The sequence below is a fragment of the Saccoglossus kowalevskii genome, chromosome 2, assembly GCF_978046115.1.
Source record: "Saccoglossus kowalevskii chromosome 2, keSacKowa6.1, whole genome shotgun sequence".
Lineage (NCBI taxonomy): Eukaryota > Metazoa > Hemichordata > Enteropneusta > Harrimaniidae > Saccoglossus > Saccoglossus kowalevskii.
Genome location: NC_140642.1, coordinates 30,648,283 through 30,674,416, shown reverse-complemented (window position 1 = coordinate 30,674,416; position 26,134 = coordinate 30,648,283). Strand labels below are relative to the sequence as shown.

Below are 26,134 nucleotides of genomic sequence, written 5' to 3'. Positions count from 1 at the left end.
TTTTCTGCCACTTTCAAAGTTTCTAAAAGTTCGCCTCTGAACTTTCTCAATTAAAATTTGGTACTGTAATATTTCAACAGAAGTAGTCATAATCAAAATAGTAAAATTTATTATTATACATGTAGTAACACATTTTGATCGAACTTCACAATGTTATGGTTCAGTCACGAAGGTGTAATGTGTCGCCCTCTGCGTTTGGAGCGGCAGGTCGAATAGCACTGTGGGTAATATTCATGGCGGACGTGGAGCGAAAGAGTGTTTCGATAATATGCTGGCATTTTTAATTCCTATTTCAATTCATCGAAACTCCGCTTTGATATTCAATAACAACGTTTTTGTCACGGGAATCAAATATCCCTGAATCTTCGTGGGTCATTTTAAACTACAGGTGAGAAACATTTTCAATGTAACGAGACTATGTGGCAGCCAATCACATTTACATGGGCTATAATCGCATCATAGTGTACGATCGATTCGGTGAATTGATCAGATAAACTGAAATTGTGTTATTTTTTACCTTTGAAGCGCGTATATTCAGTATATTTTGCATTGTACAGAACTAGTTATTAAATGATTCACATAGGGTTCACAGACACAGCTGTGACCAAATCTACGTTACGAAAAAGAAATGACAGAAATATTCACGCCCACATCTGGAAACCTGACATTATTCCCATAATTATTCTTCTGTTTTTGTAATAATATTTTGTTTAATTTGGCTGGGGGGGGGGGATTTTTTACATGAACCACGCATTAACGATCGATAGTGATAACTGTTTGTAACATGTTCTTGGGTAGAATTTTAAAAAAATAACTTCGTGAAGTAAAATCAAATCATGTTTGTTTGTTTACATAATACAAGCATTGCGCTAAAAAAACACTTATGTGAACAATAATTAAATTATATTACAAAAAACTATTTTACTTTATACAAGATACCATTAATTAATAATTTTAGATATTTTCTGTTAGTTTACTGCTGTTAAGTCAAACCTTCTTGATAAAAATCGGTTCTATTTAAAGTCTGTTGCCCCACGACTGGTAAGCTAATCTAGTTACAATGTATATACCAGGGGGGGGGGGGGGTAATACATTTGGATTAAAGTACAGAGGTGGTACCAAACTGAACACAATTGGGGGCTGCCAAAACAGATTTCAAATTGGAGTGCAATTTTTCGTATCCATGGTTCACAATAAATAAGGTTAACCAAAAACTATAGAGAAGATACCCGGTAGTCTTTAGGTTAACCTAGTTTAATTTTTATTTGCTAATATATTATACAAAATTGTTGCTATAATGTACAAACAAGTTGAAAAGTCTTGTTGTGAGACTGTCAAACGCAAATGATTGTCATACAAATTGTAATCTATACGTCAAACTTATCAGATGAAAAAAATGGCAATTTTTAACTATATACTGTCTATGATTGAACATGATATCATCACCACAATAGCTGAAATAGTTTTCAATTTGCATAACAGAACAGATTCATTCAGTTTTGAAAGTCAATGACTACACTTTAACCTTAACTGTCAATGCTAAAACCATGTGGGTACACAGCTGGTGTGTTTGAATCTGCTTCCGATTTGAATGATCCTGAAACTTAACCAAACTGGTTTGAAAAATGGATTCATTTTGTTTTTCTTGAAGTACAGGACTTAATGATTTATAAATTTATTTTTATTTATATACTCTATTGTGCTATGCATTTTCTTCTGACATTTGCTGGGTTTCTATTTAAGACTCATTGTGTACATTTCTATTTATGACTGCAGTGTTCTCACGCACAGAGATAATACTATTATACAAACATGTAGTTATTTGCTCCTATTAACAAACAATTGATGAAAGTATTGTTTTTCTCTGTATGTCCATGCAGGCACTGTATCAACAATATGTTGTTGAAAGTATTCAAAATGTGTGAACTTGGTGGTCATCTCACTGACATAAATTATTAGTAATTTATTTACATATCATTGCAATATTGGTTACCAACTGTGATGCACACCTTCAGAAAATGCTGTAAACCCATGTTATTTTCCCTGCTATCTATCTTCGCAATTTCATAATAATGTGATAATAATGTTGGGAAGATCTTAATTGTTCTCTACTACGAAGTTTCACTACTTTCTGTATTGCCCACAATTAAACAAATCCTATTTGTGCATGTCAATTAACTTTATTTGCATGGATTTAGCATGTTTGTTATGATATTAGCTGGATTAGTTTTGGTTCAACTCGAAACTAATTATAACACAAGCTATTTCTAATGTCTACCGGTAATATCCACAATTATGAAGTTATCACCTTGTATTGCTTGTTTATAAGACTGGTTGATATAAGTAATGTCTTTGTATTGTCAATCAACTGAATGTCAGTGGATTATACAGCCCACGATGTCATGAGCTGCTCTGTGTATAAGTTGTATCAGGTGATAATTTTTGTTATCACATGGCACAGTGAAAACAATTTTACAAAATTGTTGACTAATGAGGCATAGTGAATACAAATTTGTATTTTTTACCACCGATAGTTTTAAATATATACAGAACTATATTACGTTTCTATTGATATCTTCTCAATATAATCTTTCTGACAATTTTATTAGCGAGTAATTTTTGTTATCTAGACTTGGCATGTATATTGTGACGTTAACCATACATTAGTGTATGTCTTTATATTTGTACAATTACAATCAAAATATGTTGATAAAACGCAGTTGAGAGATCGGCAGATATTTGATGTACACTTGTATTGATGCGTGGCAATGATATGTATTATAATATGAATACACAAATATGTGCAGCTTTTGTGAGAGTCTAATCTCAGATGACATATGGCCAATTGTAGCATAACTACTAGCTATATACCATTGTCACTGTGTTTGGTGTATATGTTCAGCTTGTTCATATAGCATACTTGGAATACCATCCCACTGAACATTAATCACTCAATAACCAGAGTGTACAGCAGTGTGCGTTGCTGTTATTACACATGTAGTTTTGTACTTGTATATGAAAATAAGTTTGTCACTGACATGTGTTCATTTGTATTTTGTCTTTCCTTTTCTCATAATACTGATAATTGCTTCATCGTGCCTTACTAATATTATATCTCTTTTTTCAGTTTTCCAACATGGCTTCAGATACTAATTTCATCCCGCCTATGTTATCTTCCTCACCACCACCATTGGACGATGGACCAGCATTTGATTGCGACACTGATGACGACGATGACTTTGGTGGTTTCATCAAAGCCGGTTTAGATGAAGACATATCCCCTCAGGGTGACAATCATTTTAAACCAATACTTGACAATGATATAGGGTATTATACTTCTCCACCTCCCGTCACTAATGACCATTCTGACAACTTTAGCGGCGAAGAACAAGGATTCATAGATTATTCAAATGGTGGTGGGGTAGCTGACGATGTTGTCAGATCTGAGCCACTTCGTGTTGGTCCCGAAAATAAGCGAGATAGCATAGACAGTAATGACTCTATTGAAAAAGAACCCAGGTCAGCCAGCCAGTTAAGTTCTGACAGAAAGACCCTAAACTCTGATAGTAACTATTATTCATTCTCTAGTCCTGATACACTGTCTCTACAAAGTCCTTCTGATTGTCAGATTCCTAGTACTGTTATACCCGAAAATAAGAAAACGCCACAGTCAGATGAAAATGATGCAGAAAAAAATGATGATTTTGGAGATTTCAGGACTACTGATAGCATGGAGGATAGGACACAGGAAGATTTCAACTCAGGAGAAGGTAATTTTGAACAAGCTGAAATTCAGGATTGCAGCTCGGAGAAACCTAAAACCAATGTGTTACAGTTAGCAGACTCTGAATTGGGAGAAATTTCATTTACAGCTGGTAATGAGAATTGCCAGCCAGCATTCAAAGACACTGTTGATGATAACGTCAGTGAACATAAACCTGGAGAAGGTGATAAATTTGGGCATTTTTCAGAGGCCACAGAATTTGCAGATTCAAAGTCGTCTTCACAGGATGATCTAGATCTTAGAACTGATAGCGCTCCAGCATTAGATACTGTTGATAATAATTTTAGTACTTTCAAAAATCAAAGTGATGATGAAGGAGACTTTGGAGCATTTGGTGAAATAACATCGCACACTGATGGGAGTTGCACCTCTGCGCCGGTGGAAAGCGATGAATTTGGAGCATTTAGTGATTCCACTGTCAATACAAACAATAATAATGAGCTTGAAAATGGAGTTGATGTGATAGGTGATACTGAAAAGCATGGTGATGATGAAGGATTTCAAGCATTTTCAGAACACACACCGGAATTTCCTACTTTCAAATCTGATGACTGGAGTGCAGATTTTGGTGAGGCAAAGCCATCAGTTTCCCACTCTGCATCATCAACTGGTGCAGAATCTGAGGACTTGGTAAAGAGTAAAATAGATGAGTCTGGGTCAAATGATTCTGATGATTTTGGTGATTTTGGCGATGCTAAACCAGTAGATGACCACCAGTTTGCATCATTTTCTTGCCCACATGACGATGGAGGTGATGACGATTTTGGTAATTTCAGTGATGTCAAAAACACAGGACCGAATGATTCTGATGAGTTTGGTGATTTTGACAGTGTTAAAGTTGATAAAGATGATTTCGGGGATTTTAGTTCTTCCGCTGTTCATCCGTCAACTTTGAAAGACTTTTCTGTAAATGATGACGACTTTGGTGATTTTAGCGTTTCTACAGCACCAACAGTTGAACATGATGTGACTTCCACCACTGATGAGTTTGGTCACTTTGAGGATTCAAATCAAACTCCTAATGCTTCTGATTCATCTGAAAACAAATTAACAACATCAGCGACAACACTGGTAAATATACTCAATGTGTTCATTAGATCAATGTAATGCAATTATTCATTCTGCTTCCTCGTGCATGTACGGTTTCAGTTTTCTATATCTAGGGAAAATACAAAGACAATGATCATATTGAACATGATAAAATAAGTTAAATTAAAACTTGCAAAAGAAAAGTAATTATTATTCAACCTATTGCAGTCGTACAACCTTGTTATGTTGAGTTTTTTTCTAAAGTGTACTTTCATATGAATGGACGTCATCTACTCAAAAAGTAAACATCAAAACAAAGGAAATTATGTTTATTATGTTTGACCATCTACCTTTCATAATTTAGTAGGAACACAAAACAATTGTATTATTTCGTTCTTCTTCAGTGTTGGCCGCAAAGGTTGTTTAGCTGGATTGTGTGCCGTCAGTGTTTTGGCACAGTGAGTTGATTATAGAATTAATGCATAAATTGAAATTAATGATTCTATCCACTTTTAGTAATAATTATCCATTTGAGACTGAGAGCACATATAAGTACTCTTTGACTGTTTATACATTGTAATACTGACGCCTTTCTAATTTTGAAGTCAATTTCAGGGAATAAACTGGATCGTGTGTTTTTGGCATGTTTTCCTCGAGTGGAAAATGTAATGCAGACAGACCTGGTTATTGACTTATTGTTGGACTGTGTTAATAAAGTGAAAGAGAAACAGACAGAAGCTCCAGCACAGAAATCAAAAAAGGACAGAAATAGCAGAAAGTAAGTCAAGACTAAAATGTTACTGTTGCTTCCATTCGATACACAACACTTATCCTCCGCCACATAGTGCTGGCAGGGGATATTGTAGTCTTCTACGTCTACACAAAGTCATAACTAAAGAAATTCAATAGTTATCATTTTGATACTTAATGTGCATGATGGTGTTAATGTTTTGTGTGGAGTGTCGTGGTGGTTGGCGATATAATTAGTTCCCGTTTGGACGGTAGTCCGAAACGGGAAGTAGTGTTTTTGGTTGTGTGCGTGCGTGCGTGCGTGCGTGTGTTTGTGTGTGTGCGTGCGTGCGTGTGCGGCCATATTTGTGTGGTCATATTTCAGACATGCTTTGATGGATTCTTTTCAAATTTGGTACACATACATGTCATGAAGGTATACATATGCACATGAATTTGTTTTGTGATTAGATCATTTTTGACCGTTTGGCAGCTATTTTAGACCCCAAAATGTGCAGATTCTGATTAAGATTACATGCATCTAATACAAAGTTGTTTTTATGTTGTTAAATTAATGTCAATAAAGTTCTATTATGTTGGTTTGTCAGAATGTTACCTTTATTTTTTGTTTGATATCTTGATTTGAAAATGATTGCAATAAAGATTATCAATATTTTTACTACGTACCTGGACCCTGCTTTTCCCCTACATTGTATTATCGTTCAGGCAATGTGTTCCAGTGTTGCATCTTGGGAGAAGATTCGCTTAAGTGAGGTAAATGGTAACACACCTCGTGTTCGGGTCCATGTTTATGGATGCCTGTTGTCACTTCGCGATAATTAAGACTGAATAGTCTGAAGATCACCTAATTATTTGGTAAGTACAGTGGAGTAATTTATTTTTTTCTACTGAGTGTGGGTTTTTACCTTATTTAATTAATGCTTCCTGCAATGATATGTTTGCCTGCTCGTTTGTCATTCAAGCTCCTTCAAGCCAGTTATCTATTTCAATTTGTGTTGGCTAAAAAAATATTTTCTTGCGTTTAACTGAAATATAAGTAGCCCTACGTATAATGCTATGTTGATCAGGGCTAACTAATGGACAATGCATCTTCACAGTGCCCTACGCATGCAGTCACGGTTGTTTTGTATTCGATCGTCACAATAGCGACCATGCATTGGAAAATGACTGTTTTTGGACGCATTCAAGATAATTGTTCTGGTTTGATTATTACAATAAAAAAATCATTGATCCAACAGTATCACGTGATTACGATTTTGAGTGCCATTACGAGAGAAACTGAATAACTTCATTCAAAATGCCCTGTCTGAGGAGGTACGTCCGCCATTTTGAGAGATTAGCCAGAATTTTACGTCATCGGTAGTGTAGAATTTTATTTGTAAATGAAATATTGCCTCGTGACAACGAGTCATTTAGTCATTTAAACGAATAGTCATTTAAACCGTAAAATAGTAGTTTATGTCGATTAATCCCAGTCTTTTTATTGTGAAGACGCTAAAAGTTAATTTTTGCTGTCCACCTCCAAAATGACTGAGTCGGGCGATCGTCGGTCCGTGTTATGGTCTACCCCCCGGATACAGACCGTGTACGCAGGACTAAAATATAAGATGATATATTTGTAAGCAACGATATATGAAATTTCGTGAATTGTATCGTTGCAAATCTACGAAGGTAATTTGTTTGATGCCCGTAGCCGGTGGTCGCACCGTCTATGTATTAGTGCAATTGTATTTGATCACTGGCGCTCTCGTTTGTATCTTTTTTATCAGTTATTGTTTACAAAAATAATAATTTTGTGTAACTCGGTGTTTATCTAGCTGCAATTTTTAAATGATGTGAACTATCTACGTTAATATCGTGACGATCTTTCATAGTTTGCGACCATACATGGCGGGCCGCCATTTTTCAATATACAGTAGGCCACCTTGTCACAGCGCCATCTACGTCCAAGGTCACTTGTTTGAATCCATTTGTTTAAATGTGCATTTGAGAGAACTGAATTATTGTTTCAAGGTTTTGGTTGATTTATGTGAACTGTATATTGTTTGTAAAAAAAATTTGTATTTTTTTCACAGGATCTGGATTTGAAAGACAATTTTGATGGCTTATATCATGCAACAATACCACATAGTTCTGCAATATACACAAATCTATTACAGAAGATTTGCTTACTTCAATTAAAAATCTTCATTTATGACACGTTTATTTTATTATAAAAAATATAAATATAGAACTATGTATTTAAACTTCGAATTTCATTGTACACCAAATGAAGTCTGTAATAAAAACACTAACAACTTTTTTTCTGTGTGAATTTATGCAACTTTATTGTACAGTAAGAGAATGATTCTGTTGCTAATTGATGATATAGAAGGCAGTGCTGGTTCGTCCTACTTCAAACTGAAATAACGGGTCAAGATAAACTAGTGATTGCAGGTTATGCTCATATTAAGGTTCACTTAAATATTCAGGTATCACCTCTGATGTCTTGTAACCTTGGTATATTCAATGATTATGGATACTGCTAATATGTCAGTACTGCTAACAGTATGTCTATTGATAACATACTAGATATGAGACATATTGTATTTAAAACTTATCTTAAACAAGTCATTCCAGTATGTATTTACAGGTTGTTTGCTGATTTAAATAGCTGCATTTCATTCGGACCAAATCATTCTGGGTGCCTTTCTGAAGTTGACTTTGACTTTGACCTTGTCACTGCGTTTCAGACATTACACACTGCATTGAAAAATGTTTTGAAAGTACTCGTACTTGATCAGTGCACTGTAAACCATTTTCTTTTGTTTATTCTTATTTGTCATACTCAGAATGTACACTGTTTTGGTATTTCACCATGTAAATATATTTCTTGAATATTGTCAAGACCAAGTTTGGTACATGAGAATTTATTTGTACAGTTTGAACGGGAACTGTGTCATTTTCAATGACTTGTTATATAGTAATATAAGCGTCTATAATTCAAATGCAACATAATGTAGAATACTTTATTTTTGCTTGGAATTTATTTTCGCTGAAGGGACGATTCCGTGAAAATAAAATCCAGTGAATATACTTTTTTTCCTATATTTCACATTAAACTCATCAAAAATCAGTGAAAATAAATTCCAAGCAAAACGCCCAAAAAGCCTTTTCAGTGAAAATTAATTCCTGCAAAAATAAAGTATTCCACAGTACATAGGTTGATGTTCACTGTAGTATTACATCAATTGTTGGTGACTTTGACAAAATGTGATTCAGTATGCCTCTTGCAGGGTATGTTTCCGACTTGATATGTTCTAGTGTGGAATAATTTGACTCGCCATTTATCTACTGTACAGTATTGCTAGCTTGGTTTACTGTAAAATACTTTATTTTAGACTGGAATTCATTTTCACTGAAAAAAACATTTTTGGTGCTTTGTATGGAATTTTGTTTTACTGATTTTTGACAAGTTGAATGTAAAATAAAGGAGAAAGGGTATATTTGCTGGATTTTATTTTCACTGAATCACTGAAAATAGCAAAAATTAATTCCAAGCGAAAATAGCATATTCTACAGTAGTCAAAACAAGGTCCTCACCCACTCCTTGTGAAACAATGCAAAGATGTTCCGCCATATCTGATGATGGTTATTTTGTTTCTCTCTGTAGGGAGGAGGCTGATTTGAATATATGGAATCATTTAAAGGACATAGAGAAGACACATGCTTTGAGTTACCAATGGACAGGATCCAATAATGATAAAACATTAATGAAATCATTAGGAATTGATACAAGAAATATTGTAAGTTATTAAACATCATGTTTTAATAGTAATATATTTATTGTCCAGAGTGTGTAATTTCACACTTCAGAATTTAAAAACCAGTCAAGAGTGTGTAGTAGGGTTTAACCAAACTCTAATATATCAGTATGGTGAAAGACTTCTTGTTATATTGGGAGCATTCGAGTATGCTATATGTTGCATATTCAAGTAATTATTTGGTCTACTTTTTACTACGTCCTGTATATGAACATGATGATGTTGGTGGAACTCTTCTATGTTTATTTGAGAATGCTACTTGAAGTCATCTCTCTCAGTTTCAGTGAAATTATATCAACTGAAATTTGAAAGTTTTCTATTATCTTAGGAAAATACAGAAATATGAAGAATTATTTATTGCCGTTTTTTTATTTAGTTTTTTTAGACATGTATGTTTTTGTTGTTGCTCCAATAAATATTTGTATTATTATTAGTTGTGGTGTTAGTGAAAATTGATCTAGTAAATAAATAATAATAAAAAAAATCAACCGCGAATGGGTTGTAAATTGTCAGGCTGAGCATCTTTGGCCCAACATACATTCTCAATTAATATGATAATTGTTTTGGAGCACCAACGTGAGAATGTGACCTGCCTTCCAACTCATGGCTGCTCCCTGTTCTGTTCTCAGTTAATGTCCAAGAAAACAACATCTTCAATTCCCATCTATGCCAGCAACTTGACCCTTCTGCAGCCGAGTAAAATTGGGGAGAAGGATGAAAAACCTGAAAGTGAAGACAAAGAAGAGATAAATAAGGACACAGTTCTACCTCAGGTATACACTGTCATGCATGCCAATGTTGTTGTAAGTAAGTGTAGTATTCATTTGCATACATTGCTTTAACTGCAGTTCACCCCATGTTATGTCTATGCTGCATCCAGTCATTGTCCTACTTAAATTTAGATCATGCTTTGTTAATTATTCTGTCTTGTGCTTTATCTGCTAAATTTGTTCGTAGCAATGTATTATCTTGTTTGTATTGCACTAGTGGTCTCAAGTCTGTTTCTTTTGGTAATTACATAATATGTACTGGCAGTCACTAAGACAGTTTCACTGTAGAGAATGTAAACCCTCTCTAGGTTATGTTTTTGTCAAGAGATTCTATAATACCAAAAATGCATTTGTTTTACTGGTCTTTGATTCAATTACAAGTGTTAATTAATATGCAGATACAGCTAATTAATCAAATCGGATCCTCTTGATGGTTCCTGAGATCAATCTAATTGATATACAAATTAATAAGATAATTAATATGCCCAGATTTTTTAGTAAAACTTGCAATTGAAATGTTATCCTGTATGTGAAAGTATGAGAGTATAAAGTCACTGTAGTCAAAGTACCAACCAATGCAATGAGCATTTTGTGTATAGCGCCCTCTTCAGGCATCTTTTTTTACTCTATCAAGTTTGTTTGTTGTATATTCCTTTTTTTTTTTTTTAACCCTCATGTGCCTGTTTAGACTATAAAATCGCGGGGGAATGTGATGAAATATTCACCCTTATGTTACTTTATTACACACAAAAAATTTGTTGGTGTCCTATTTGTTGCTCACAAGACCTTGTAAACCAGCAAAGACAACTGTCTGATGACGCTTGTTGCACTGTTTATTTTTTCCCTCAGGAAGCCCTACCACAAGTAGAGTTTGATTGGAGTAGTAGTGGACTAATTAATCCTCTAGATGGTAAGTTGCTTACTAATTAACATATCATAACACTCACTTTGCATAATTAACAATTGCCACTGCCAGCCTAATTCATCTCTCATCTTCTTATTCATGTCATATTCTCACAGCAAACAGTCTTAATTTGGACTTCTTTGCTACTGAATTATCTTCCAACAAAAAGACTAACACCAAGACAAGATCAGGTAATATTCTCTTGTTTGCTCACCTGCTCCCCAGCTCTGCTTTATGCTGACATATCCTCTCTGCCTTAAAAATATCAGACCTTGCCGTGGGAAGCCATCCCCCTCATCTTGCGTCAGTTGAGTTTAAAATTAAATTTATATTCAGCTATTTTGTACTTGGTGAGGAGAAAAGCACCCCATGTCTTTATTAACCTGTGTAGAAATGAGGCTTTAGAAGTTAGGTTTCAAAACTATTTAATCAAATCATAGATTTTCACTGTAGCCTTTATACATGGGTAATTATAATATTTGACTGTCAGTGTTTTAGACTATAATGTACAGTGATCACATGCCAGTTGGTTTGATCAATACATAGTAAGTACAATACTGCATCTTAAGGTAGAGATGCAGGTTCATGGGCACTAGGGAGTGAATTTTTTTTTGCTTGTTATTATCCAAACAGTCTTGGCTATAAAATTTTGTAGAATTGTGAATAGTGGAACATGCTCAAACGATTTTAAAATATAGATTACAGGTGCAAACATTCTCTCTTTTGAATGCTTAGCAAGATTTAGCAAGGCTGTACATAAATATTAAAAACGTAACATGGTGAAAAAAGTAATGACGGGATCTCCATATTGTGCACTATATTTAACTTTTAACAAAACGATAATACATTTAAACTTGGAACTTTTACAGCCATTTTAATTATGAGCATTAGCAAACAAAGTGAATTGTTATGCAAATTAGCAATTATCTCAGCTTCTTTTTAGTGCTTATCCACGAACTTTAAAAAAAAATAGCTCCTAGACACGTTGACCTTTTGTTTTGAATTTTTCACAACTGATTGACAATGTGTTTATCTTCAAAATGCCGACAGGGCATTGTTTTGGGTTGAACAGTGTTACAACAATCGTACAGACAATTAGCCTGGATGTTAATTTATGCATAAACTTGAAGTAGTGAAATTTGAGCTGCTGCCCTGCAAAATTGACAACTGGTAGACAGTTTTCAAGACTGCACTTTCTTCATAGTAAACAAATGTACCCATAAACCAATTTTGACAGGAAACAGAAGCATGGTTTAGAAACTAATTTTTTTTAAATCACTTTTGATCAAAAAAGCGCATTTTTGTGCATTTCAAACTAGTGTTCAAACAAAATTTTAAAATTCATACAATAAGCTTTTCGAAAATACAGTGGCCCCTCGCTAAGTCGCGCCTCGGTAAGTCGCGATTCGGCTAAGTCGCGGGTACTTGGATGGCTCCCAAAATTTCTATTGTGTTTTGACAGCAGTTTTGAAGTACAAAGACTAATGTTTCGTGGCATAGTATTTTTAACTAACCGTTAAAGAGACAACATAACACCCACTGTCCGTCAATTGCTGAGATGCAATGGGTGATGGCGGCCTTACTCAAGGTGTCAACAGGGGTGTCGAGTAGTGACCGTACGTACTTCTTGGCCGGTCCCATTTTGGTATACCTCTACAAAAACTCGCTACAATGAGTTGAATTCATAGAATTCTGATCTCTATTTCTCAATTGAGCAGCATGTCAAAGCGAAAGCTATACAGCCTGTTCGTACGCCATAAACTCACGGCGATCGACCGTGTCAAACCAAGTTAAGGGTTGCACGTGGTTGAGCCCACTATTCGTGGGTGGGTAAAAAATGAAAAGTAAATTTGTTTTCAAAGTTGACCAAGAGGCGGGACTGAACAGAAAAACAAGCGAAAGTGTCCGACAATGATGACACCGATAAAGCTGTTTACGTTTCTTTAAGAACGGTCTCCCGGAACTTCACTATCTGGTCCCATCACCCAATGCAAAGCATACAACTCAGATATGACGACTTTGAATTTAAGGCCAGTTCAGGGTGGTTCTTGCGATGGCAAAGAAGACACGCTATCGACACACGCAGTCTCAATCCAAGGCGAAGCTCGATCTGGGAACATTGACGCTGTCGGAACTTTTCCCGAAAAACTGAGGGAAATTATCTATGAAGGTGGTTATTTTGACGAACATGTTTATAATTGCGATGAAACTGGTTTATTTTGGAAGCTGTTACCGTCGAAGTCGCAAGCAACAGCAAGCGGCCCACATAATATCAGACCCAAACAAAATAATCAACGCAATGTTTACAGCAAACATAATCATGATTTTATTCGAATACTGCCTGACACATGTGATGATACATCAATTAACTAAACCGAGGGTTGATATGTGCTTTTTATATGTTTTTCAATGCACGACCTCCCTCTTTCACGACGTCCCTCGGTAAGTCGCGGCCCTCGATAAGTCGCGGTTTTTGCTTGGATCCCAACACCCGCGACTTAGCGAGGGGCCACTGTATATAGTTTTGTGGACAAGGGAGGTCATCTTGATTTCCAAATTAACTAATTAAAATACCTGTCAGGTAAACTGCATCTCTACCTTAAATAAACTTGAAACCTGCAACAAAATTGAATCCAACAAAATATAATCAATTTTCCTTCAGCTTTTAACCACTCAGTAATTTTGTACAATTAGATGAGTTATAAGTTTGTATATAGTAGGATGTAATAATGTGCAGTTGAGTATAAAATTAGGCACAATTATTTTTAAAGCATGATAAATTAGTTGAGTGCAGTGTGTAAATGTTACCTCTGCATGCACGCACTAGGCATTGTGATGTTAATTTGCTTGTTTTGCTTGATACCTTCTCTAGCATGCCGGGCACAATGATTAACCTGTCTGCCAACCTACCTGTCGGTTTCTTACTCTGATGTGTTTCACTATATATTATTTGTTTTGTTTATCTATCTATTATTATCTGTCCAAACATCTTCTGGAATGTCCCCTCAATTCTTTTTATTGCTGCCTATTGCTATAACAGGATGGTGGTGGTAATAAACATACAAGGTATGTCAAATTCGCAATCTATTTTGGGCTTCTGTGTATTAATAATCTAGTTTTGTTCATTTGATACTTGTGTAAAGCAACCAACCACCATCATCCAATAATAACAATGGGCTGACTTCACCTTGCTTCAGTCCTTACATTGATACATGGTTTCGGTGATTGTTATGTGTCATTCACTGTGATTGTGTCATTTGATTTAAAAAATAAACTCTTCCATTGATGAATTAGTCATAACTTTTTGGTTTTTTTCAACAGCAAACACATTTTACTCATTTCAAAGTTATTGTTTTCATATTTTTTGAGTAATTGCGTTATCTAGTGTGGCCGAATAGGAAATTTTGACTGCCTTCACTTGCAAGCACCAGTCACTACAGTTGACTCTCATCAATGCTAGCATGCTGATAAATATTCACATAGACAAATGAAACACATAACAGCATTTACAATACAGTCAAACCAATATAGTGTATAGCAACCATCCAAGCTGCTTTATTAAAATGGTATATGGAGGTTGGATTATTATTTTTTTATGGATCACTAATACATTTTGTCTGAAAAATAATGAAATGTTACTGTTGCAACAATGACACATTCACTTATGTTGAGCAAATAATTTTGACGTGATAAAATTAAAAATTGTACTCAATTATCCAACCACATAAAAATAAAACTATCAGGGAGTTAGTGATAAGTAGAGTCACTTGCGAATCATTATCAGCAATGTACTTGCAGATCAATTCAATCATGATGCTTGTCATCACATGCATCAGTATGAAACCAATGCTTAACAACTTAGTTTAGTTACCAGATAACAATGAAAAAGACCTTTGCTCACCTATTGTGTTGTACTCGTACCTTGTACACACATGTAACAGTACCTCATCCATGTCCAGTTTATTTAATACATGGTCCTTTTTCAGTAATAGCAACATGTTATTAACACGCTAATCAGTGAAACAACATCATTTTTCACATTGCTGCTTCATGCGCAAGGCTTTTGTCTTTGTTTTGAGGTAGCAAGCAGGGAAAATTACATAATGAATTGATCTTTACCAAAATCATTCTTAGTCATTTACTCAACATGTACCTATGACATTATGCATCTTTCCTGAATGCTTGAATATGGGAGAATATAAATGAAAATACTTTGTGAGTTTTGTTTGCTTAATGGATTCAGTGAAAAATAATTTTGTATACAATAATCATTTCACTGTGCTTTTACATGATTTGTACTCACAATAGATAGGTCGCTTGAATTGTCAACTTTTTCTAACATGATAAATTAATGAAGTATGAACTGCCATTATAGTCTCTGTATTTGCTTTTGAGAAACAGTGTAACAAATAAAGGAAAAATTACGTGTGTATTCGCCCATATACAAGCTTTCAGAATATGTATACATTGTCATAGTTACAAGTAGTATACTACCACAGAAAGATCCTGCTTGCTACCTTTAAGTTACAATTCAAATTTATTTGCTATTGCCTGCTTTCACTATCATAACACATTTTCATACTGTCAAATTTCTTTACATTATTGCAGTGAGACATTCTATTTTTGTTTCTCTACACAAGTACTAAAATATTGCTATACGTTGTCTGTTGCAGGATTAGATGATGAACTTCTAGGCTTAGAAATTGACACTATACCAATGCCACCAACGGTGAAACCAACTGCCAAGCCATTTGCCGATATACTCTCTAACATTACAACATCAATGGTGAAAAAACCAAGTAAAAGGGATGCTAATCTCAGTGAAGAAGCCAACAGTATACTGGATAGTCTACCAAACTTGGATTTCATGCATGCTAAAGTTCTAATGTTTCCTATCAAGGTTTCTAATAGCAGTGGTAGTCTAAGCCCAGTGTGATTCCACCAGCCTCTCTTACATGTGTACATTATCAACAGTTACGGTAATTTGAGTCAAGTTTACTTAAAAATCACTTTATGTATAAAAGTAAGCAAGTGCAATATTAATTGCACATACTGATTATAATTGTTATGATAGTACCATGTCTTGAGTTGTTGTAGTGCCCAGTACTCGGTGACTCAGGGAGTTGTGGTAGTGCCCAGTACTCGGTGACTCAGGGAGTTGTGGTAGTGCCCAGTACTGGGTGACTTAGGGAGTTGTGGTAGTGCCCAGTACTGGGTGACTTAGGGAGTTGTGATAGTTCCCAGTACTGGGTGACTTAGGGAGTTGTGGTAGTGCCCAGTACTGGGTGACTTAGGGAGTTGTGGTAGTGCCCAGTACTGGGTGACTTAGGGAGTTGTGGTAGTGCCCAGTACTGGGTGACTTAGGGAGTTGTGGTAGTGCCCAGTACTGGGTGACTTAGGCAGTTGTGGTAGTTCCCTGTACTGGGTGACTTAGGGAGTTATGGTAGTGCCCAGTACTGGGTGACTTAGGGAGTTGTGATAGTTCCCAGTACTGGGTGACTTAGGGAGTTGTGGTAGTTCCCAGCACTGAGTTACTTAGGGAGTTGTGGTAGTGCCCAGTACTGGGTGACTTAGGGAGTTGTGTAGTACCAAGTACTGGGTGACTTAGGAAGTTGTGGTAGAGCCCAGTACTGAGTTACTTAGGGAGTTATGGTAGTGCCCAGTACTGGGTGACTTAGGGAGTTGTGGTAGTTCCCAGCACCGAGTTGCTTAGGGAGTTGTGGTAGTGCCCAGTACTGAGTTACTTAGGGAGTTGTGTAGTACCCAGTACTGGGTGACTTAGGGAGTTGCTAGTGCCCAGTACGGACTGCATGGGTGACTTGGAGAGTTCCAGTACTACTAATTACTGAGTGCACCAAATAAAACTAACAAAATTGTGCAATACAAACATTTGAATGAAATCTTATAGTTAGTATGAAAAATTTATTTTAAAATCGTTAATCTGTTTTGTGTAAAAATGTGCATTCATATCAAAGTTATAAGCAGCAGATTTCTTTGAGTGTATTTCTTTTATTAGAAGCATACTAGTATTTAATCTAGGTAATACATTGCTATCCTATTTAACCCATACTATGACATAAAAACACTTATTGGTTGATTTGGTAATTATACAATGTATTATGAAGCATTCAATTTGTATTGAAAACTTGAGCAAAGAACTAGTGAATCTGAATCCCAGCCTCCCTGAACATTTGACATCTCTGGTTATCTCTATATTGATCCTTATCTTGTGTATAATATAAATAAATGCCTTTGATTCTTTTGTGGAATTCAAAACGAAAATCTGTTGTCCAGAATTAGTCGATATTTTATTTGTCTTTAATCAGAGCCTATGTAAACATTTTATTCCATTTATAAGCATACCTTTACCGGGTACTACTGTATGCTTCATACATGTGTTTTGATCCAATATATGGCCAATGTTCATATGACAGCTATGGTATCTTTTGGTATATATCTTTTGTGCTGTTATGGAAAATACTGGTAGTACAGTCTGGTGTAACTTGACTCCCAATCTGAAGTCAATTGCCTTTGCCTTTTCATAAAAAATTGTGTAATATCATCAATAATTTCTACTTATTCTTTGTAGTATTTATGTATGTTACTAATATGAGAAATATTTAAGCAGATTACTCTGCATAATTTAGCTGTATGGTGGATTTGAATGCAAACTGAGCTAACTTTAAACCAGCAAAATGTTAAGTTATGCCAGGACTGTTCTTGTAAATTATTTGCCAAGGCTCAGAACAACTATTTTCTGGTCACATAACACCCTCATATACTTGAGCATCATAGAATGTAATTAACTTTTTCTAGTGACCTTTGTGTGGATGGAAAAAAAGGTTGATTTGCAAACTTTTACTACAAACCCTGCTTGTATGCATTCCAGTTTGCTCTGTATTATTGTATGCAAGATGATTTGAATTCCTTACTAGCAGTCGATGTATTTTAAATACTCTGAATTATTTTTAGACTGATCATTTCATTTTCAATGACATAGCCACATGGATTGTCATTGCTCCAAGAACATACAAAAGGCACATCTGTGTTTGACCTTGTGGCTATTTGTTCATGAATATTGTTTTGATGGCCATGCAGGTAACCTTCATCTTTTGCTTGTATTCATGTATGAAATGTTATTGATTCTTTCTACAATGGAATACTAGTAAACGTTTTTGCATAACCTTCAAGCATATACTATATTCATGAATTATAGAAGAGATTTTAGTTCCCTGGGCACCATGCCTTTGAGTAAAAAAAGAGGGGGCAACATGTCACGATTTCAAGTTCGGTATTTTCCTGAGATTTTGCTTTGTCAATTTGATCATCATTCTGCTTGATGTACATAGCCTGTATCATTGTCTGCATGCATGAAAGTTCTAGAATGATACATGTATTGGGAGATGCATCCTTCATGCATGCATTCAGTGGCTGAGTAATCAGAGAATCAAAACTATTATTGGATGACTGTCACAATCTATAACTTGTTTCAATCAAATTATTGCAAGTAGGTCTTTATCCTATTCCTATTTGCAGTTTGTTTTAGATTTCATTGCAGCAGCATCCAAGATGTGATTCATACATTGTATATATTTGTTCATGTCAATGCCCTGTTTAGATTGTCATCTCTGTTATGATTTACCAAACACTAAACATTTGCCTGATTGAAATGATTAAAGTGTGTTTTCTTAGGGCATCGATAATTTGTTGGTAAAACTTTTGATGCCATTTTTGAATTCCCTTTATATTTCCCATTAACCATGTGTTGCCACATTTTACTGTCATCTTACACTGATATGCAGGTTGTTACCACTGTTTCTTCTATTTGACATTTATTGCCAGTCAGTAAGATTCACGTCAGTTTTGTGATGTCAATATTTGTATTGTATATTATAAAGTAAAAAATTGTTGTATATATTGAAGAGAAAAAGAATTAAATAATTTAAAAGGATAGCATTGTGTTGCATTCTATTTTTAACCTTAATTTTGATAAACAGTATGTATGTATGTATGTATGTACATATTCGCAAGGTTTAATAGTGTATCTACCTCTGTGTGTACTTTCATACTATCGTAGCTAAATATTGGTGAAGAATTGCTAAGTGTGCAATGTCAGGGGGGGGGCATGTTGGATATCGGGTTCTAAAAACTGGGTGTGGAGTGAAACAGTGCTGATACTTGCTTAGTCATTTATGACTATGACTTCAAATTTGCAAAAAATGTTATTGAAACATTTTGCAATTTTATCTAAGATATATGTACGTATATTGATTTAGGAAATATAGTTACAATGTACAGAATTTAATGAAGAAATTGTCTGAAATTTTGCATTGTTTTGAACAGAACTGATGTTTTCCTGTATTAGAAATGACACTCGGTATATTGGATTAGTACTTGGTAATGTTGGGCTTATTTTTTAAGCTCTGTTGTCATTGAAGATGTTATTGAATAACAGATTCGGTACAGGCTATATCGGTCTCAAGTGCATCTCTTGGTCCCGACCAACATGACGCAACTGCTGTAATCCATCTGCAAACACAAAGATTAAAAATTTCGGCACGTGCTGAGATCTACCGGATTCGGCTGATACCCCGCCCATCCTAAACCCCGCCCATGGGTGATGTTTCAAATAGTGGGCGATGTTTTGGTCCACATATTGCCTGACTGAACCAACAAACATTTTTACAGACCCCAATTTTCCCGTCCGACATCTTGTATCGAGCGCGCTATTTCAAATATGACGCTAAAATAATTCACTGTGAGGCCGAAAAGCATTAAAAACTTCAATAAAACCAATGCTGTAAACGAATTGTTGTTGCGTATTATTACACTCGAATAAAGTCTACGCTTGAAAAGAATGTTATTTACGAAGTTTAAAATATCCAAGTCTTCCTGGTTCGAGCCTCTTGGTTGTTATCAGTAATGTTTAATCTTTGTCTGTATCGCATTCCAGACAAAATGTCGGTAAACAAGAAATGGGCGAACTAAAATGTCTCCTGCGTTTCACGTGCGACACGATTATTAAAAAACACAGTACGTTCTATAAAGCTAACCTTGTACACATAATCTTGTACTGACGTGTTTTTTCTCCAAAAAAGACGTTCTCTTTCAGTTAACCCCCAGTTAGCTCTTCGCGTTCATGGTATTTGTGAGAGTTGAAAGATTTTTTGAACACATGACAAGTAACTATATTGATTTGCGTCAAGCTGGGTGGCTCGAATTTAAATATCAGTGCGTGAACTCAAACGCGTGGTTATTAGAGTTCAGTCGAAATGTACGTGAATATTGCGATCGAAGTGCGCTGTCCAGAGTTTATTATATTATAGTAAAATTTAACTTGACGCATGGTATGGTTTTTATTTTTAATTTTATCTTATAGTCTAGCTACTGTATTTTTTCTTATGATTTGTATTTTATTTACCATACTGCGCCCTCTGATGGCATAGTAGTGTAATAAAGTTATTATTATTATTATTATTATTATATTACATGTTCACTTCATTTCGAATAAAAAAATCACCATTGGAACATTGGTGAATCACAAGTATTTAAAATATTTTCTCGACTTTCCGTAGATACCCGACTACTATCATTTTTAATGATTTAAATGCGCCAATGTTTATGTTTGCGTAATTATTACGAATGCAACGCATTATCAAGTCGGTAATATTGAAATATTCACAGACCCAATACCCCGGGTCAGTGCCCTAACAATAGTAAAAATTAACTTGAGTTTGTGTAATTATCATGAAAGCAATACATTTAATACAAAGTTGAAATATTCAGAGCTGGTACAATATTGTAAACAAATTTGCGTAATTAGAAAAGCAGTGCACTAAGTAAACGACGTTGATATATTCAAAGCCAGTACAGAGTTGCATACAAGTTGCGTAATTACAGTACCGTCGGATATAATAAAAATTTTACTCGATCGACGCGCGGACCGCAAAAGAAAAAGGTTGCTAAGGTAACGCGCCAGTTCAGCGCGTGACTTGGGGTCAAACTTCGGTCAACACACACTTGATGCCAGCATCACCGCGCAGCAAGTTTCGCAAAGAAGTACTTCAAGTTCAATTGCGTCCCAAAATTATGTCGCTAATCACTGGGTTGTCGCAGCGTGTGTTGTGTCATGTCCACGATGCACCCCGTTTCGACTTTGACTTGCTTTTCCTTCTTAGTGTATGTTCTTGTTCACGTAAAATGCGACCTCTCACCAATGTATTAAAACACTTTGAATTTATACTTTGCATGATTATATTTGGTCAACGCGAAACATTATTTTTTCTAGACCATTTCTATCAACGCAGGGTTATTTTTTTTTTAGACAAGATGGGCCTCGTAATATCTGCCAAAAGATCGCCGGCGAACTTTTGGTCCACATTTTTCTAAAAAAAAATCGAATCCTCCATAAGATCGCCCAGGGCGGGGTATCAGCCGAATCCGGTAATATTACATGAACGTAGTATATGATGTTTATGCGAACATGCATGGCCTTATTATTGTCTAATTATATCCGTCAGAAGGCTCGTCAATGAATATTTTTGACTCTTTTTTTTTAAAACTTCTACTCTGATTGGTTTGATACTTGGTATGAATTTACCCAGGGGTAGAACCTCTATTAGATTTGAACATTACATGACAAGTATCTTTAATTCTCTAATTTTAGCGAATATTTTTGTCATTTTGGGTCAAAAATCCAATTTGACCTTATTTTGATGACTGCTTGCTTGAATTGATACTTCGTATATATGTATATGTACCTTGGTTGGATATCTTGGTTATGATATCTTCAATTCTATAATTTTAGCAAATATTTAATTTTTGGTCAAAAATGTTATTGTCTTCTTTTTGAAAATCTCTCCTCTGATTTCTTAAATACTTTGTATATTTGTACCTTGGGTGGATCTCTGTAAGATTTGAACATTTTGCAATGATATCATGAATTTTCTAATTTTAGCAAATATTTTTGAAAATAAAATTGCAAGCTCTTCCAGTCACCACTATAATTTCAAACGTTTGAACTCTTAGATTTTTTTGTGACATAAGGGAAACTCATCTTCATGCAAATACAAGTTTGTGGTTTATAGACTCCAAATGAATACAGGTACAGGTACAGCAAATTAAAGATGAAAGCAAGACAAATCAAAGTATATATTTCCAGCTTTATAATAAGTAATATTTATATAGATGGTTATATATGCAAGTAAACACAGGAAAAAACGAAAAGAAAATTTATATTGACAAGAAATTTTGTCTTGGATACATTTCAAAAACAGATTTATCACATACTTTTATGCTAAGCTTTCATTATTATCCTTTGAAACTAAACTTTTCAAACGTTTTAACAGCAACCGAATACAGGTGTGTGTATTTACAGTCTTAGTTCTAGGGTGTAGGGTTTCACAGACCATAAATGACAATGATATTTATTTCTTTTGTTATAACATTTCTAGTTAGTTTTCTGTAAGTATCATCAACTTTAATTTTGTGGATCAGATCGATTTTACATTGAGCATTTCAAAGTTACAGCCTAGAGGCTTCTTATTTATTAATAGACTAGTCTTAAATTTGTAATTAATTTTAAGTACTGTATCTATTTCATGCTTTCAATCTTTCTAGGTTTTCTTTGATTATGACTGAAGGCAGTCTGAAAAATTGTTGACAAGGTTGTGACAAATACAACCCCTCCCTCCCACTAAATTGATTCAACCAAAACAATTATTACACAACTATCAAACTTTTTAATTTTAAATGTTGGTGTTGGATTAATTTGTGCATGATTTTACAAACCATCGAATGGTTATTTGTGAACGGAAAAAATGACTAAGGAGTATTCATATAATGTAAACGAAAACCAATAATTGATAAAGATATCTATAAATAGGTGGAAATGACAGTGTAGTGTAATAGTACAATATTATTTTATAAATCCGTGAACAAACGGAACAGGAGCTACCCAATTTCAATCTGGGGAGGAGCCAGAGGAGATTATTTAATTGCAGGGAACATGGGAGCAAGTTTTTGTAATAAAAGGGTTTAGCTTTTTTTTAATTCTGTATGGATGTTAAAATGTCTTATGGATGCCATTTTTTTTCATTTCTTTGAGCCTGTGGATTTTTTTCTTAATTTCAGTTTCAGGCCATATCAAATTTCTCAAATCCTCCACCCTGGATTTCAAATGTGTTATCCATTAGTGACCATTGCTCAAGGTGTGAATGCAGGCTATTCTCAGACAACTGTAGGACTTCACATTTTGTGAGCTGCGCCCAGTTGATAATGAGATTCTCATAGAAGCTAAAAACAAACAAATCTGTTGACACAGTTGTCAACATTAAGTGTTTAAAGCAGTGTCTTAAAAGGCACAGAAAAAGTTACCTTCACGAGTAATGAACAAAAACATTCATATGCCCATTTTTACCAGTTTCTCATTTTGTGCAACTTAACAAATTATAATTTGGTTATTTAAAAAAACAAAAAAACATAGTTCCTCAGATTCTTAGTCAAATTTCTCACTAATATTACACCAGTTCTTACTACCCTTTGGAAACTATACCCAGGTATCCACGAGTGCCTACAAATCAGGATGAAAATGAAATCTGAAGTACAATCGTGTTCACATTAAGGTAGAGATGCAGATTCGTTAGCACTTGGGAGTGATTTTTTTTTTTTTTTTTTGCTTTTTATTATCTTGGCTATAGACTGTTAAAATTTTGTAGAATTGTGAATAGTGAAACATACTCAAAAAACGATTTTAAAATATCGATAACAGGTGCAAACATTTTCTCTTTTGAATGCTTAGCAAGATTTAGCAAGGCTGTACATAAATAATAAAAAAGAAACATGGTGAAAAAAAGAAATGACTGGATCTCCATACTGTGCACTATATTTAACTTTTAACAAAACGATAATACATTTAAATTTTGAACTGTTACAGCCATTTTAATTATGAGCATTAGCAAACTTCTTCCTGAGTGAATTGTTATGCAAATTAGCAATTATCTCAGCTTCTTTTTAGTGCAGATCCAAGAACTTTAAAAAAAATAGCTCCTAGAAGCTTTGACCTTTTGTTTTGAAATTTTCACAAATGATTGACAATGTGTTTATCTTCAAAACGCTGTGGGGCCATTGTTTTTGGTTGTGTTACAACAATCGTACAGACAACTAGCCTGGGTGTTAATTTATGCTTAAACTTGAAGTAGTGAAATTTGAGCTGGTAGACAGTTTTCAAGACGGCACTTTCTTCATAGGTAAACATGTACCCATAAACCAATTTTGTCAGGAAACAAGCATGGTTTAGAGGCTAATTTTTTTTAAATCATTTTTGACCAAAAAAGCACATTTTTGTGCATATTTCAAACTACAGTGTTCATAAAAAAAATTTTAAATTTTTAAAATAAAATTTTTAAATTCATACAATAAGCTTTCCGAAAATATATAGTTTTGTGGACAAGGGAGGTCATCTTGGTTTCCTAATTAACTAATTAAAATACCTGTCAGGTAAACTGCATCTTTTATTCAGATTTGTGGTGAAAACACGAAAAACAATTAAAATAAGGTCTTCTATGAAGCACCCACACACAAAATGAGGTTTATAAAATTAAGGACCCCTAACACACACACACACACCACTACTGACTTTGGTCAGCCCAGTCATACTGGTAGATATTCAGCATTCTGTATTTGTGATGCTTCAATTTTCCAGCCCCCATCACCCCATCTAATACATGCTGGGGATAAACTATGGGGCTAAATCATAAAGCCTCCATATTGAATCATGCGATTAATTTACATGACACCATCATTGAGATATGCTGCCTGATGTCAAAGGTCATCTACTACAGGGAAATCGAAACAAACTGACTCACTTCCCAAAGTGTGAAAGTATAACTACAATTAGATTCATCCAAAATGTGAAATTTCAATTTTTTTTTATGTATTGGTTAAACGGTTTCAGAACTATGTAAAGTCCCATAACACACCGAGTTATTGAAATATTAAGTGTGTAGAACCATAGACTCTTCAGTATTGGAGGTCTATGGTAGAACTTGAAATATTAAGTCCCCACAGATACGTGTGTAGACTGAATTTATTATACGACCTTGAAGAAATTGTATCTGTGATTCGGCCGGGTGAAAATACAATTATTATTACTACTTAGTCCGCTTTAATATTTGATTTGATGGCAAAAAAGTTACTGGAATTTAATTTCAGTAATTTTTTTAAAATTCACAGCTAATCAATACTGGGGTTATAAATCCAATATTTAAATATGTTCAACCAATAGTACATGCATTCTATAAGTTGAAAAAGAAAGCAATTGGCACCACATATGCATTACCGGTAGTAACTATAAACTACATTTATTTTTCAGTAAAGGACATAGTACTTAGGCATAGGAGTTTTCAATGACAAGGTAACATCTATTCTGACCAGTATTACAGGATATTTTGAGAATTATCATGCTGGATTTAAGACTTCAAATCACTCCTTGTGATGCACCACCACTAGATCTACGTCCTGCATAAATGATGTCATCAGAGTGGTGACATATGTAAAAGTATCTTTTTTCAAACTACATGATTTTTATAAGATGGTACTGGATTATACAACATATTTAGGGTTCCAGTTACATCTTGCTAAACAAGCAATGGATTATTACATCTGTCGTCAGTGTATTAATTACAATATCTTCAAGTACATTGCATTGTGCAATTTCACATACTTTAATAAACACCAGACAAGACAGAATTTAGAAATTTCCATATTTTTTTTTTATGAACATGCTTTATGCATACCAGATGACCTGTGACCTACTTTAACGTCTGCAACAGGATAATGTTACATATACAGTAACACTATCGAACAAGTGTCCCATGCTTGCAGCAATAAACACATAAAATACCTTCTTCCCAATAGACATGCATTATTAATATAAAAAAAAACAGACAACATTTTTATTTTATATATATAGCTTGTATTTGTCACTTTTGTACATAAAATTTACAAGCACTGTATAAAATGAACTTACAAATTGTAATATTAGATATATATGACCTGTAGTCATGTAGTAAGTGGTTGCTTTGCTGAACTATCA

At 34.6% G+C, this 26,134-nt stretch overlaps 1 protein-coding gene across 4 annotated transcripts; it reads left to right on the top strand.

Moving 5' to 3' along the window:
* Nucleotides 1-221: 221 nt before the first annotated feature.
* On the top strand, nucleotides 222-18,991 carry LOC100376520 (uncharacterized). Of its 4 annotated transcripts, none has more exons than XM_002735130.4 (8): nucleotides 222-388; nucleotides 3,128-4,855; nucleotides 5,419-5,591; nucleotides 9,216-9,348; nucleotides 9,996-10,139; nucleotides 10,986-11,046; nucleotides 11,157-11,231; nucleotides 15,714-18,991. In XM_002735130.4, the coding sequence occupies exons 2-8, from the start codon at nucleotides 3,137-3,139 to the stop codon at nucleotides 15,974-15,976; spliced, it is 2,568 nt and encodes an 855-aa protein (XP_002735176.1). In that variant the 5' UTR covers nucleotides 222-388; nucleotides 3,128-3,136; the 3' UTR covers nucleotides 15,977-18,991. The 4 variants fall into 4 exon arrangements, with proteins under 4 accessions (XP_002735176.1, XP_085350288.1, XP_085350290.1 ...); XM_085494162.1 differs by having other exon boundaries at nucleotides 9,996-10,169; XM_085494164.1 differs by lacking the exon at nucleotides 11,157-11,231.
* Nucleotides 18,992-26,134: the final 7,143 nt, after the last annotated feature.